At 35.2% G+C, this 17,654-nt stretch overlaps 1 protein-coding gene across 3 annotated transcripts in view; it reads right to left on the bottom strand.

Annotated features, from left to right (window-relative positions):
- Noa36 (zinc finger protein 330 homolog Noa36) overlaps positions 1–17,654 on the bottom strand; it is a 301,471-nt gene that overhangs the window by 191,050 nt on the left and 92,767 nt on the right. For all 3 annotated transcript variants that reach the window (XM_090382073.1, XM_090382072.1, XM_090382074.1), the window contains one exon: positions 1,532–1,602. In XM_090382073.1, coding sequence (XP_090238199.1) covers positions 1,532–1,602 — 71 coding nt within the window. The remainder of the gene's footprint in view (positions 1–1,531; positions 1,603–17,654) is intronic.

The following is a 17,654-nucleotide window of genomic DNA, read 5'->3' on the forward strand; positions in this document are numbered from 1 at the left end:
ATGAAAAAAAATTATCTGGATATGTTGAGGGATTGTGCAGTACCAAAAATCAGAGACATGTTTGCAGATACACTGGTATATTTTCAACAAGATGGTGCACCTCCACATTATCTTGACAATGAATTTCATGATCAATAGATAAGTCATTGGAGGAGTGCTTTTGAATATCCTCCAAAGTTGCCAGATCTCACCCCTTTAGATTTTTTTGCTTGGGGATACTTGAAAAATCGGGTTTACAGTCACAAACCACAAACATTGGAGGAATTGTGGATGAAAATTCAACAAGAAGCAGAAAAAATTTCACCTGATTTGTGCATTTCAGTACATAGATCTATTCAAGATAGATGCCACTCATGCATTAATACTGATGGAGGGCATTTTGAAGAATTACAGTTTTATCGTTGTAAAAAAAAATTAATGTTTTTTGTCTTCAAAGTATCAAAAAAATTGACATTTGTATATATTGTTCATTAAATATAAATTTTTAGTGTGTATACATAATTTTGAAACAACCTGCATAAGAGAATGGGAAAACCACATCTGGAATATTGTATTCAGATCTGAAGACCACACCTAAAAAAGACAGAAAACTTCTGGAGAAGTTTCAAACAAGAGTGACCAGATAGTGATGGGTGCAAATCTAAACATGTGTGAAGAACGGCTTAAATGATGTAGACTGCAAAGTAGAACTTTGCAGTCTACTGACTGAATGAGAGAGGTATATTTTCACTGGCAGAAGACAGAAAGAACCTGGGGACACAAATACAAAATTTTGGAGAGTAACAGAAGGCTAGATCTTATGAAGTTTACTTTCAGGCAGCATGTTATAGACCACTGGAATAAATTCCCTGAAACAGTGGTTGAGGTCGCTAATAGTTTTGTAAAGTTCAAAGTGAAACTGGATAAGCATTTTCTGGCAGGTATAAATGATAGGGGTTTTTTTTTTTTTTTTTGCAATTCCCTGAAACAGAGGTTGAGGTTGTTAATAGTTTTGTAAAGTGAAACTGGACAAGCACTTTCGGGCAATGGTGAAGGTATAAATGACAGGTGTTTTTTTGGCAGATGCTGAAAAAGTCCACTTCAATTGCATCATTTAGCCATCATAATACTAATATGCTCAACTTGAATTGAATTGAGCTGATTTATATGTTGCATTTATTATAATTTGTTCATAGGGTCACAATTTCCACTTAAATCTATGCTTTCTGGTCTGTTCTACTTTGTAGACTAATAACTATACTTACATCACTTAGTTTGAAGAATCTGCTTAGATTATTCTATACAATTTCACTAAATATTCAGCATTACATTTATGCAAGTTGTGTGTTATTTTCAATCTTTTGAATTCAGAATTACTCTCGTGTACATCCTTCACACAATATATTAATTTAAACATTCACAATTTAATAAAATCAAATGGCAACATCTTGTGGCTCTTTTCTGGTATACATCCTAATATACCATTAAAGTAAAAAGTTGCAGTTAAAGATCTCATATATGAAACTGAAACAATAATTATTTATATACTTACCACACTGTGAACACATAGGTATTCTTTGCAAGGAAGAGCAAAAATAACAGAATGCCCTATTTTTCTGTTTCCTAAAATAAATGAATTTAAAAAAAATCTAATGCATTAAGGGCTTATGCCTCAAGCTGCGAAAGAGTTAGACTATGTATATCTTAGTGCACTTGCATCATTTATACACAGCCAATTATAGATTAGCAAATTTGAAATAGCGGCATCGTTTAAGTTACATCTCATATTGTGAATACCTTCACAACGAGTTGCCATGACATTGCACTACTTCAAATAAGTAATGCTTCACCCGAAGGAGAAGACTGTTGTTACTTATTTTCAGTGGATACCACCACCCAGACGGCACCGTTTCAGGGCTATTTGGCCCTTCTTCGGTGGGTGGGTAGGTACCCAAGTGATGTAATGATGACAAAACAGTTGTGAAATATATCTCCACAATATGAGAGATGCCTGATGGTGTATGATATAAGTTAGGACTCTAACTTATATCATACACCATTATCGTGTTACATTATATATGTAACACGATATATAAGTTAGATATAAATATAAGTTAGGACTCTAACTTATATCATACACCATCAGGCATCTCTCATATTGTGGAGATATACTTCACAACTGTTTTGTCATCATTACATCACTTGGGTACCTACCCACCCACTGAAGAAGGGCCAAATAGCCCTGAAACGGTGCCGTTTGGGTGGTGGTGGTATCCACTGAGAATAAGTAACAACAGTCTTCTCCTTCAGGTGAAGCGTTACTTATTCGAAGTAGTGCAATGTCATGGCAACTCGCTGTGAAGGTATTCACAATATGAGATGTAACTTAAACGATGCCGCTATTGCAAATTTTCTAATCTATAATTGGCTGTGTATAAATGATGCAAAGTGCAGTAAGATATACATAGTTATAAAAAAATCTTAAACTAGGAGAACTATTATTAAATAAATAAATATATATATATATATATATATACGTTTACAATAGTTCGATTTTCTTAAGTACTGGTGTTTTCTACATATAGGTATTGGCGTTAATACAATACTGGTCTTTAAGTTAGCCTAGTCTCGGTTATCTTAAATTCACATGGCCTATACATTTAGGAACTTATTGCGTATTGCTAAAGAAATTTTCATGATAATTACTGATGAAAATATTTTATGTATCTGTAGCAATATGTAATCATCAATACTATTTTATAACTATATAATAATATTTATACAATTTATACATTTTTGCTTTACATCACGTGGCCGTCAATCCCCTACTTCATCGGGGGCTTTGAGTGGATTAACAGCCCATTCGATGTAATGCTTTTATACTCACCCGTTTCTGTTTGTATCTATCACAGCTTTGCTACTTTATTTTATTTAATTCTGGATACTAAGGACTGATGTTTATATTAATTTTCTTAATTATTGTTAGCTAAACTAGTATTAATTATGAATTAGTTAATTTTTTACAATCTCTTCAGCAACTGTGATAGAATACACAAAGCCCAACGGGTAAGCATTTTATATTGTTATACTACAACTACTTACTTAAATGTGGTCCGGTGGAGGTCGTGGAGTCGAAAAGGGAATTTCCCGCTTTTAATTTGGTTTTATGTATGGTAATTTTTATGGCGCAGTCGCATTAGCATTTCACTGCGTGCTGATGTCGCATTGGCCGAAGTCCCCGATTTTCAAGCCAATGCCTATTATGGTGGTTTGTTGTTGGTTCGATGAAATTCTGTTAAATTTCTGTAGTTTTGTGTTAACTTGTGGTTAATTCCTGTATTTACGTGTGTATTTACATTAATTTTTACATTTGTTTTTACATTTGTTTTATGCCTTACCTCGGACTGTGCCGGTACCGCTTTTCCAAAAACATCAAAACATACTACAATGCAAAAAACAATACTGGAATGACCTCACAAAAATCAGTGTTAAAGGCAATTACATTCTAATGGGGGGCAGAACATATATACAAAGCAGGGGGATAGCTATGGGCTCCAGCAGTTCATGTGCCATGGCTAACCTCTACCTGCACTATTATGAAAGTAACATTACCAACAAAATAAAATTCTACAGATACATAGATGACGTACTCGTGATCAACTATGACAACTTTATAAACGTAGCAAAGAACACTTACCCAACAGACCTAAAAATTGAATGCACAAATCCAGATAATAACCAAAAAGCTGTCTACCTAGACAGCGAAATTGCCATCAACACAGACAAAATATGTACACAACACTATGACAAAAGAGACCATTTTAATTTCGAAACAATAAAACTTACTCACTGGGATAGTAACATAGCTAAACATATACACGGGAATACCATAAGAAACCAAACAAACAGACTATTAAAAATATGCAGCAATATAAATAGCGGAAAGATAGCAATACAAAAACTCATCAGAACACTGGATATAAATAAAATTCCCAAACAATACAGTAAATATCATATAAAAACTGCCATATACGCTAATATCAGAAAACACCACCCCAATGTAGACCCGCATACATTCATCAAAAACCATCTAAAAATAAAATAGTAATTACTCAAAAGAGTATCCCCAAGATTATAAGGTTTATTGCACTCAGACGAGGCTCGTCGCCTGACTGCACTACAACCTTTGCCAAAATTGAACCCCCCCCCCCCCCCACCAACAAAAAAACCCCATAGTAAGAGGCTGTATATATGTATATAGCTTTGCCTCTGGACATACACGTGCTGTTACGCCTTGGAAAAGCGGGGTACCGGCACAGTCCGAGGTAAGGCATAAAACAAATGTAAAAACAAATGTAAAAATTAATGTAAATACACACGTAAATACAGGAATTAACCACAAGTTAACACAAAACTACAGAAATTTAACAGAATTTCATCGAACCAACAACAAACCACCATAATAGGCATTGGCTTGAAAATCGGGGACTTCGGCCAATGCGACATCAGCACGCAGTGAAATGCTAATGCGACTGCGCCATAAAAATTACCATACATAAAACCAAATTAAAAGCGGGAAATTCCCTTTTCGACTCCACGACCTCCACCGGACCACATTTAAGTAAGTAGTTGTAGTATAACAATATAAAATGCTTACCCGTTGGGCTTTGTGTATTCTATCACAGTTGCTGAAGAGATTGTAAAAAATTAACTAATTCATAATTAATACTAGTTTAGCTAACAATAATTAAGAAAATTAATATAAACATCAGTCCTTAGTATCCAGAATTAAATAAAATAAAGTAGCAAAGCTGTGATAGATACAAACAGAAACGGGTGAGTATAAAAGCATTACATCGAATGGGCTGTTAATCCACTCAAAGCCCCCGATGAAGTAGGGGATTGACGGCCACGTGATGTAAAGCAAAAATGTATAAATTGTATAAATATTATTATATAGTTATAAAATAGTATTGATGATTACATATTGCTACAGATACATAAAATATTTTCATCAGTAATTATCATGAAAATTTCTTTAGCAATACGCAATAAGTTCCTAAATGTATAGGCCATGTGAATTTAAGATAACCGAGACTAGGCTAACTTAAAGACCAGTATTGTATTAACGCCAATACCTATATGTAGAAAACACCAGTACTTAAGAAAATCGAACTATTGTAAACGTATATACACTGGCACGTATAATGTTCAATTGGCCAACAGGGCAATAACAATGGCATTAACGATGCACAAAAAACAGATTAAGAAACAATAGAATGATAATACAAAAGAATTATAATACAAAAGAATAATAATATATATATATATATATATATAATTTATAGATGAATATATTGTTATCAGTGTATTAGGTGGAGGTGCTGGTCTGTCAGGTGTAATTACCATGGAAAAATTGATCCTAATAGGTACTATCATTTATTTTTATGTTAAACCTTAATTTTATTTTATTTCAGGTATTCTGTTTTTATCTTGCATGTGTTCTAAATCTTTCCATGGTAATTGCACCTGACAGATCAGCACCTCCACCTAACACACTGATAACAATATATTCGTCTATATTTCATTGTGGTTGCCAGTTTTTTCTGCTATAACTAGTAGTACCCCGGATCCACTACCCAGTTTAATATTTTTAATTTTTAATACCTTTCCTTGATTGCTTACACTTCCAGAAATTTCATTACATCTTATTTTTATCAATATTATTAAATTTATTATATATATATATATATAATAATTTAATATATTTACTAGGGGGCTTTGCCCCCTGCTCGCTGCAGACGCTATCGACTGTGTGTGTGTCTTTCTCAGCTATGAATACATAAATACTTTACTATATCTATATAATATTGGCGTAGATACACCATAGACAACTCTTAAAGAAAAACTACGATCACAGTGTGAAAAGCATCATTTCATCTGTATCTCACATTGTGCTCATCCTTCACAATGAGTTACCATGTATTTCACTACCTCGAATAAGTAACGCTTCACTAACAGAGAAGATTATTGTCACTTATTCTCTGTGAGAACCATCACACAGACAGCACCGTTTCAAAGCTAGTTGGCTTTTCATCGGTGGGTGCCTTTCACACTACGATCATAGTTTTTCTTTAAGAGTTGTCTAGGGTGTATCTACACTGATATTATATAGATATAGAATCTTACACTCTTAAAATATTATGCCTTGTTCCATTCAGTTTATTTAAATAAATATGTTACATATGGAAATCAAGAATGGTACGGCGTAGTCATGTTAGATAAACATAGCACGTGACCATGCTTAAACAGAAGTTTGTTTTACTACAGTAAAACAAGCTTCTGTTACGTATTACCACATAATCCACATCTCTCTTCTCCCATTGGCTCAATAAATATCATTAGGAGGAAAATTATTTTAACGTATAGAAAGATAAATAAATATATTAAATTATTAAATAAATAAATATCTCTCTAATTATTAATAAGAAATAGAGCTTTAAAAAAACACACTAGCTGCATATTAAAGAACATTATAGGCATTCATAATAGATCTTTATGAAACACATTAGTATTAACACTACTACTAATCCATGTTTCATCAAAATCTATCTTGAATGCCCTTAATGTTTTAGACAAATGAGTGCATTATGTCAAAATTAAAACAAAGAGTTGTTGTTGTTATTTTGTTTTTAGGAGCATTAGCAACTAAGGCCAAATTGCTCCGGGGATATGCAGTGGTCATTCCTTGACCTTTCCGCATCCTCTGTATTTGGTGGTCACGGGCTCGAACCCCAGTCTAACCAAGTAGCGTGTGCTACACACTGCTGCTCCTGCCCACCTGGCTATGGAGACGCCAAACAAAGAGAGAAATACAATGATAAAAGCGTCAAGCAGAGAATGAGTGTTTCATTTTTTTTTTAAAATGAAATCTCTCAAAACATGAAAGGAAACAGAACCAGTAACACTTAGTCCTGCATGTGGACTGAGAAGATGGAAGATACTTCTTGACATTAGGCTTGAATTTCTGTAGTTTGCAATTTTCAGGAAATACATACAAAGTGAAGTTATTCAAGAGAAAAAGACGTACAGAGGATAAATGATGAAAAGATGGTTCTGTGAATTGGAGTTGGACATAGTGTATAGTGTTATTTGTAATGTGGCTCCAGGGGTTCCCTCCAACTCCGTGTCAAGCAATGTGATGATTACAAACTCAACTCTATAAAGGCCAGATTTATGTAGGTTAGTGAGTGTTTGTGTAGTGTTAGTGTGGGTTATGTCCAGTAGTGAGCTATAGTGGGCTCGCGAGAGCCCATTGTTATTTTTCTTGAAAATATGCGAGCACATTGTTGAAGCGATTATTTATTTTACAAATGAAATCCTGAAATTAATTATTGGGTATCTAGAGCCGGAACTACAGTGGGGCGAGCGGGGCCCCATCCCCAGCATTTTAATGGCACAATCGACCAGTTATGTATTTTAAAATTGCTTCATTTTTGAGTTAATTACAGTCAGACCTCTGTTTAACGAACTTCTTCATAGTGAATTTTTTTTAATTCCCCCTGGTATTTCCGTAGAACGAAAGGATTACGATAGACAACTTTGTGTGCATTATCCTCACCTCTGGCCTTTAGGTAATTAGAAAGCGCAAATTAAGGGTGAAAGGGATTACCATCCCACAACGTTAATGGTATCCATAAAACCTATGCAGCCACATTCCGAGAAGTCGCACTAGTTAATATGCTTTCAATAGCCAGTCAAAGGATTAAGAAGATTCCCAACACGATAATAGCCTCTGGTCAACCTGTGTTGCGGAAGGTGTGGTTCCCCTTCACTCCGACAAGAAGCCATATGTTTTTTTGGAGAAGTGAGTGATCCACACCTTCCAGTAAATTTCTCCGTCTATGTTTCCATGGTCACAGTAGCTGAATATCTGAGTGATTCCGATATTTTGCACAGTATTCAAAGAACTAAGTAGCAACGTAGGGCGGGGATGAGGCAACTAAGATATTAAGTAAACTTTCTGAAAATGAAATGTTGGCAGATTTAGAAACCACGCCGAGGCTTTCACTATGAAGAAAATGTTCTAAAATATAATGAAATACAGGCAATAATTAAAAAAAAAAAAAAAAAACTGTATCACCAATCTCCAAAAAACCTGTGCGAGTTAAGGATGATTGCTAAAGAAGTTGATGTGGTAACTATAAAAATCGGTCATGTGTTCGAGCCACAATGGGCAGCTTGGGACAGCAATTGAGGGTTGGAAGAATTATCCCGCTTTGTGCAAACATTTTGAATCAGAAAGTTAATTAAATATTCTGGATTATTAAACCGAATTTTTCAATCTGGAATTTCTTAATGATTTAGCACTGATGATCGACATCCAGAGGGAGCTCTCTTACCTTTCAGAAACTTTACAGAATCATTATGGTAAAAGCAGATAAATTAATTATTCTAACTATCGCTAATTTGAAAAATTTCTGAAGGAAATTATGAAGCTAAAATTGAAAGCATGTTGAAGTTGAAAGAATTAGAAGGAATCGAAAGTAAGAACACATTTAAAAAATTACCTCGTGACAGGTTAATAAGGATAAGTTATTAATGCAACAGAGTAATTTTAAATTAAATAAAGAAAATAATGATACTATCGACAATGAGGAATTGAAAGAAATTTTAAACATGCTACCTGGAATCGTGGAATATGAAAGAACTTTTGTCTCCGTGGCAAGACAATGAAAAACGAATACGAAATTTAAGTTTTCTGATAAAATATGAAATAAAAATTAATGATTTTAGAGATTTTGTCGAAGACAGTTTATCTTTAAAATCGAGTGAAATTCCCTCTTCAATTATAAAAGCCATAAATATCTTTGAAACCATTGTGATTAGCAATGCTTTCAGCGTAATGAATAATATTGTATAAATGAATGAATAATGTTGACAATTAAACACATTGCAGATTATGTTGACCATACATCTAAAGGGAAAACCAATTGCTTAAATTTGATCCGGATAATTCAAATCATTCCTCTGTAATCATCGCTCAGCTATTGAGCAAAGCAGAAGATCGACAACAAATATTAATAAAGTAAATTGTATATGGCAATTTTTAGAATAAATTTTTCTTGAATATTTGTATAATAATTTTTTTTATGTAATCTGTGATTATTGTGTACCGTTTCTAGAAGAGTTTGTTTTTTTATGTAATATTTGTTTTTATATTATAGAATGTTTTATGATAGTTTTTGTGATATGGGAAATATTTCGTGTTATTTTTTATTCACAATATTAAAATTTTATCATGAAAAAAAAATGTATCCATTATATTTCCCTAGTTGTTACAAAAAGAGAGAGACAAATAAAAAAGTGGCGCGTGTGCTGAGCACGTGCAGTAGATGGTTTTATGTGAATCCTACACGTTTCTTTTAGGTATTTTAATTTGGATATTGATTACGAAATAATGGAGCTTTTGTATTGTAAATATTTTATTGAACATTCACAAATTTTTATAATTTCTGGAAGACAAGATACAATGGATTTATGATAACTAAAGTAAGATGTGTACCTGCGATTGCAACGTATCTAAATGTCTAGAAAACAGTGTCGATTGAAGTACCGACCTTTTAGTTGAAATGACATATGCAGCTGTTCGGGGTGCCTAACAATGGAATGTTACAAAAATGCGAGACGAAAAAATAAATTGTTGACAAATGTTTTTATTGTTGCAGTCATACTTACTTCAGGAAGTATGATTGTGACGTTATACTATTAAAAAATTCTAAAAATTAGACTCGAGATACTATCGTATCCAGGTATCATCGTAAAGGGGGGAATGATGACCAGGCTAACTCGAGATTTCATACCAGTCACGAAAAATGCATCGCGTGTTCTAATCACACTACTAGTGAGTGCTCAGCACAGACTAGTAGTGTGAACGTGGGAAGTGCCTCTAGCAGAAGCCTGCCGTGGATGACGTCACTTCTGTGACGTTATCCGCAGCAGGAATCCCCAAGGATGTTTCACATCAAAAAGTTGGCAAAACTGTGAGCCCATTGTTAAAATATTTACAGCTCACCACTGGTTATGTTGGTTGCGTTGTTCATCCGGCCTCTTAGCCTAGGGCCCTGTGTTTTCACACAAAAACCTCTAGATTACTGTTCAGTGAGGAGGCGAAAAGGGGGAGGGAGCCACCCAGGTCACAGGGAAAGGGATCCCTATGTTGGAGTGCTTTTTTGCTGCTCATTCCCACACTGGTAAGGGGTTAAGCCCAACTGACAAGTGTCTGCATACCACACCATGCTGGCTAAGTAGCTACAGCGTGGTGCCTGCTAGGTAGGCTACTGGTCCTTCTGCCCACCAGTCATTCAGGGAAGGATGGGGGGGGGGAGACAATTTTTTTACTCAAAATCTTCATTCACTCACTGCTCTCATTCTGGTTTATAGTTTTTTCTTACGTTTTATACTGATTTTATGCTTCTCCCCCTCGCATTTTCTGTTAAGTTATATGGTTTTTTCCCCCCACTCATCCATCTTCTTTCTCACACCTGGAGGGGAATGCAATGTTGTGTTGTGTAGCTTAATATACTAAGACATTAATTAAGGTGAAGTAGATCAGGTAGGCTATGACTAGGGGTTAGTAAATTCTTAACTGTAACGTTGTGATTTGTGTTCTTTCTCTCACACAATTACACTCACATTCATTCTTCTGGCTTTCATTTCATTTCTTTCTTACTACACTGCACTCCCTAGGCACCTCAACTTATTATTATTTTTCAGTTGAGGTGCACTCTTTCATTCGTTCCTTTCATTCATTCATTCATTCATTCTACGTTGAATCCCCTTGCGGCTAGCTTACTAATATTTTTCAGCTAGTCTGCATCCCTGGCTGCCTGCATGCCTCCCTCCCTCCCCTACATGTTTACTTCTTTGGTATAGGGGCAGCCAGGTCTCCCCACTAAGGGCAGAATAACCCTGGGGGGCCCTAGTCAATCTGGTTTAGTCTAGTTTGAGTATCTATCAGGGAGCTGAATACAGCTACCCTGTCAGTTTAAATGCCATCATTAAGTGTGAGATACATGGGCACTTTGACTATGGACTGTTGTTTTGCTGTGGTGGCTGTAAAGCCCATCTCTGGATATTTCTTTGCAGTTCAAATGCCTTTTGCATGATGCTTGTGAAAGATCTATAATTGTTTTCTTCTATTATAAATAAATGTTCTTGTGCCCTGGTTAGTGCCAATTTCTGCTATTAACTGGTTCTTAGACATCATAAATTATGCATTCATAAAGAATGTGTGCCCAGTCTTCACTTTTGCCAAAGCTACAGTTTGGGTCATCAGTCAACCCTAAGGAAGTTAGTTTAGCCTTTAGGGAGCCATTACTGTCAATATGGATGGTTCGATTGTTGATGATCCTGCTGAGGTAGCTGACAAACTGAATGAGAATTTTGCATCTACATTCACATATTAGGAGTTAAGGGAAGAGAATTCCGGAAGTTTATCGAACTGCAACAGGAAGCTAAAGGATTTTGTAATGTAGATGCAAAGTGGAGGAGAAATTGTTGAAGCTAAACATAAGAAAGGCACCTAGGGTGGATGGGATTTATCCAGTTATATTAAAGGAGACAGCAAAGGAAGTAAGCAAGCCCTTGGCCATCATTATGAGGGCATTCATAATGATGGCCAAGGGCATACTCAGAGGAGGTCCCCACGGACAGGAGATGTGCAATTGTATCCCCAATTCACAAAGGGGATCAAAAGGTAGAACGAGCAATTAGAGACCTGTTAGTTTAACTTCTGTTCCAGGGAAAATAATGGAGTCACTGGTCTAAGAAGCATTACAGGGCCATCTAGACAAGACTGCAGTTATAGTTTAGACACAGAATGGATTTGTTAAGGGGAAGTCTGACCAATTTGATTGGATACCACAATATGGTCACAAAGGAACTGAAAGTAAAAAATAATTTTGATATCATACTTCTTGATTTCAGGAAAGCTTTTGTTACTGTTGCACAACTCTTGTACAAATTCAAGCAGTATGGCATTAAGGGAAAGTTGTTGTTAGGGATAAAGGGATAGTTGAGTGGGAGATGACAGAGGGGTAATCAACAGACTAATGGACTAATATAGTGGTTCCCAAATAATGAGATCGATGGACCCCTTCGAAAATCAAAAACGTTTACAGACCCCTATATATATACAGAGGAACTCTCCCACTTACATAATACTCAACTTATGCAAATTCAACTTTACTTAAGTTTTTGAAGGCCGGTGCAAACTGAAAAAAATATGGAAAAGTATTTTGCGTCTGTAGGGATAAATGGGGGTATTGTGAAAATATCGTAATGTGAACCCAATAAAATATTTCTTTTTTTTTTTTTTTTTTTTTGTAATTGGTTCCAAGTCATTGGAAGTTGAAATTTCGCTATATTACTAAGCTATTTATCTCTCTAAAAGGTCATTTTTATAATGGAAATTGCACTACACTTTCATCGTTATCATATGTTCCATTATAAGAATCAATTTTGAACACCCTTGTGATATTTTTCTAAAACATATTTCTGGAAGTCACTACCATAAAACAAAAACAATTTGCACTTTCCAGTTTATTGGGCTTTTCTGGTAGCGCAATCTATTATAATAAACAGGTAGTAAACTCAATCTTATTGTGTTTGCAATAATAACGATAAATGGAATTCTGTAGGTTTTTACATTACGGTATTAGGGTGAAATGTGTGCGCCTTCACTGAAATCTTCAATCATATAAAAAACAAATTTTCAGAAACTTCTCTTCATTTCTATTTAGTATTACAATGATGAAAGGAAGGGCCCAACGGAAAGTGCAAGTGCTGACAGTGCCAGGAAACAAAGCAAAACTGATTTAGAAATAAAAGATGAAAATGATTAAGAAGTACGAAGTAGGACGAAGTTTGTCATCTATTGCATGGAATTAGGTTTTGCTGCTTCAATGGTAAATACTATTTTAAGGGACAGTGCACGTATAAAAGAAAATGTTAAAGGATCAATGAATTTAAGATCAACAGTGATCAAACACAGCGTTCGGGTGCTATATCAAAGATGGAAACAACAGCTAGTAATAATATGAATGGAAAATCAGATTCAGAAGCAAGTGCCCCTGAGTCCAATGGCCATACAAGCAAAAGCAAGTATTTATGAAGATATTAAGGATAAGTACCAGATTGAACATACATTGCCAAAGAGAAAAAGACAATGCCAGGTTTCAATGCTTCAAAAGATAGGGCCACGCCCTTGCTTGGGGCTAATGCAGCTGGAGATTACAGATTAAAGCCACTGCTTGTGTACCATTCTGGAAATCCTCGTGCATTTAAGGGCATCAATAAAGCCACCATACCTGTGCATTTCCGATCGAACCAGAGAGCAGGGATAACAATATCTCTCTCTCTCTCTTTGAGGATTGGTTTAAATGCTGCTTCATTCCCAAGGTTGAAAAATATTGTAAAGACAACAACGTTCCTTTCAAGATTTTGCTTCTAGTAGATAATGCTTCTGGACATTCTAGGCATCTAGATGATTTCAATTCGAGCATGAGAGTCACATTTCTACTGCCAAACACGACTTCACTCATCCAACCTATGGACCAGGGTGTTATTTCAAATTTAAAAGCATACTATTTAAGCACATTTGCTCAGGAATTGTCTGCAGCAGACAGTGAGAAAAAGTTTACGTTAAGAGACTTTTGGAAATCTTACAATATTTACTGCATCATCTTAAACATCAATAAAGCCTTGGCGGATATTACTAAAAGTTGTTTAAATGGGGCATAAAAGAAAATATGCCTATAGCACACAAAAGGCTTCGAAGGGTTTGAAAAAGATGAATCATATGAAGATGTTACAGATAAGATTGTAAAGGTTGCCAAGCTACTTCAGTTGGAGGTTGTTGCCAAAGACATGGAGGAGTTAATAGAGGAAGAAGAGAAGGAATTATCTATCAAAGAACTTATTGGCCTGCAGGCAGCGATAGTGAAAGAAGAAAATACTGATGAAGCTCAAGATGAACCAAATGAGGAGACGAGATGCTTCATCACCAGAGAGATGGCAATGGCATTTCGTGAAATTGTATCGGCAATTGTGAGGTTTGAGAAGATGGATCATGACAGCGAACGATTCTTAAAAGTTAACAAAGGGCTGAATGATATGCTTCCTTGCTACAAAGAAATCTACGATGAAAAGAAAAAAGCCACTGTCCAGTCATCCATTAATATGTTCTTTCGTAAGGTTGAGCTGCCAACCCCTTCTAAATCTCCACAGCCCTCAACTTCCACAGCGGTGTACTTATCAGCTGAAGATGTTGATTTTGGCAACGATGCTTGGGAGGTAAAACTTACTGATGTTGTGCCTGTCTCCTCTCTTTTTTTGTAATTTTATAATTTTGAAATTTTTTAAATTGCATGCTTTTGTAATTTTTCCTGCGCATGAGATAAAAAATTGAATAAATAAGATAAATAATTCTATTCGCATGTTCATAGAACATTTCTTTTTTGGTTCAATCAATTCAGCGAGCACAGCTGCGAGTGCTGCACAAGCATGGAAGAAATTCTGACTTACGTAGAGTTCCGCGGAATGCAACCCTTTATGTTAATCGTGCAGTGGCTGTGTATATATACAGTAGACTGTCGAAATAACTGCACCCCAAATAGCGGCACATTGAGATTGGATGTTTACATACAGCGCAGACTTCTTTCAGTGCTAAAAAAAAGAACAGCAATTCACATGATTATGTTTTTGTTTAAATTTGCCATTTTGAAAATGAATTCTGTACTGATATCATGGATAATAGTGCTATTTTACATTTATTTTACAATTAAAAACCCCTCACTATGGTTCCTAAAGTTAATAAACCTCATACAGAGAAGAAAGAAGAATAATTAAAAACATTAAAGCTTAGTGACAAACTTTAGCATTAGTAAAGGCACATATTTATATAAATAAAATTCAAAGTTATGTTTAAAACAACTCAACTCAACTTTATTCTTATTTTTACATAAATATATAATAATAACTTTACTTATCATAAATTTGCTATACATAGAACGAATAATTTGAAGGAAATGGATGCAAAAAATAATTTTGATATCATATACTTGGATTTCAGGAAAGCTTTTGATACTGTTGCACACGGAAGACTACTGTACAAGTTGGAGCAATGTGCCATTAAGGGCAAGTTGCTGCTATGGATAAAGAGATCATTCATTGGGAGAATACAGAGTGGTAATCAATGGACACTGCTCTTCGTGGACTAAGGTTATTAGTGGTGTCCCCCAGGGGTCCCTGTTGGGTCCATTGTTGATTTATGTATTTATCAATATTCATGAAGGTATATCAGGCTTAATATCCAAGTTTGCAGATGATACGAAGGTTGGCCCAATAATTCTTAAATAATTACCTTAGACAGCCAATCAAAATACTTAAATTTTTGAAATTTTTTCAGCACCCCTTTGGATTGGGTGTTGAAATAAAAAATATTAAACTTTTGTAAAATTGAATTTGTACCCAAGTTTTCAGAGTTTTCATCCAGGTATTAATAATGCTTTCCTATGGGAAATAGTACATAATGATTTTTAATTGCTGATTTTCACTGTATATATATTTCATAACTTGTAAATTAATAGTGTATTTTACTTGTAAAGTAATAGTGTATAGTGTACTAGAGTACATGATAGTTTAAATAACTGAGTGTGTTATAGGATAACTACCAAAATACTTTTGGTGTTGACTTGTCTTGTAAGGTGATATTGTTGAAAAGAGGTTAAAATTTACTCAGTCTTATAACATATTTGTTAAAATGTCAGAAGAAAATTTGTCCGAAACATCTATGCTGGGTGATCTGACAGTTGTCCCTGAGATTGCGGAAGCCAATTTGCCCAAGCAACAGGAACCATTTAAGCAATTGGTTAAATTATTTAGTAAAGATTTGTTGGGTAAACAGTTCCCACCATTGCTAACAAGAGTTTTAATAATGGAGTAAATAGTCAGGATGGAAATTACCATTCAGTAGATACCTCAACTTTAGATTTTATATTTCACTTAAAAACAATTTGTTGGATACATTGAAAGATGGCAGGAGGATTACCTCTACTATGATAATAGAAGTAAATAGAATTTGTAATGTGATGGAGAGGTTGTTGTTAGATCTAACCACAGAAAACAAAAAGCTGAAAGTCAGGATGGAGGATAGAAATTTGCCTGCGGTGGTCCAGGTGCCTACTTATGCAAGCATGGCTGCCCTAAACGTAGGTGCACAGGCATTAAACAATTTAAATGATAAGGGGCCTCGGCCTAAACACACAGTAATTGTTAAAGTGGGTCAGGATAGCAAACTTAAAACCAGTGAAGAAGTGAAGTAGGATGTTTCAAAGAACTTCAAAACTGAATTTAAACAGATTAAGATCAAGTCGGTCAGAAAGGTGCTTGAAAAGGGCATTTTGATTGAGATGACCACTCAAAGAAATCTTGAAAAGCTCAAAAGTTGCAACAAATTCAAAGAATTGAACTTGACTATGGGTTTACCAAAAAAGCTTAATCCCACACTAACTGTTTATGATATTAATAAAGATGTCTTAGACAGTGAGTTTCTGGAGGACTTGTACGATAAGAACTCGTCTGAACATGGAATAATGGAGGAAGAGTTTAAATGCATAGTTAAGTTTAGATTCAAAATTAAATCGTGAAACAAAACAATTTGCACTGGGCCATTGAAACACTTGGTACAATTAGGAAAATTATTTTGGGTCTGGAAGGTAAACTGTATGTGGGCTGGTCAGTTCATGGCATTAAGGATTTTGTCATAGTGTCTCGTTGCTTCAAGTGCTTGAGTTATGGACATTCGTCCAACAATTGCCATTAGACCAAAAGCACTTGCGGACATTGTGGCAAGGGCCATCAAATTGGAGTGTTCAAACAAAGATTCACCTATAATATGTCCAAACTAAGTTATGTAAGCACAAAGAAGACCATTCATATAAAGATACCAAATGCGCAGTTTGTAAGAGCCCAGGAAGCAACAAAAGTCAGGATAGATTATGTATAGTACACCAAATAATATTAAAATTAATAAAAGTGAGTTAAACTGTAATATTTTACAGTTAAACTGTAAAATATTACAGTTAAACTGCCAGCATGCAAATTCTGTTATGGGCGATTTATCAAAAATTATTTTAGAACATAACATCAAGACATTGAGACTTCAGGAAGTTTATTTCTTTAAGGGCATTGTGAAAGTTCTGCCTTTTGGATGCAGAGTAATTCCTTCCATTGCAGAGCCTACTGGAGTTGGAGGTAATGTCATTACTAGGCGGCCTTGGTGGTGGCTGAACCTGAGATAATGGTCATGTGGATTGTGAGTTGTTGCCCAACCCAAGCAGCTTGTGCTTGCATGGAAAGTGTTTTTGGACAAATATATTTTGTTTCATTATACACCCACCCCTGGCCATCTCCCTACTTTAGTGTCTACACAGGGACAGTCTTTTATTGACATCACCTTCTCAAACTCCACTTTTGGAAGGTGCGTCAGCAACTGGATGGTACATAAGTGGTGGTGTTCAAGTGATCGTAATGTAATAACTTTTAACATTGATATCTGTACTGAACCACATAGTTTGAGATGTTCCTGATTTTCCTCAATTTAGGACCAAGGA

The sequence above is a fragment of the Mastigoproctus giganteus genome, chromosome 9 (genome assembly GCF_048544385.1).
Source record: "Mastigoproctus giganteus isolate SK-2022 chromosome 9, ASM4854438v1, whole genome shotgun sequence".
NCBI lineage: Eukaryota > Metazoa > Arthropoda > Arachnida > Uropygi > Thelyphonidae > Mastigoproctus > Mastigoproctus giganteus.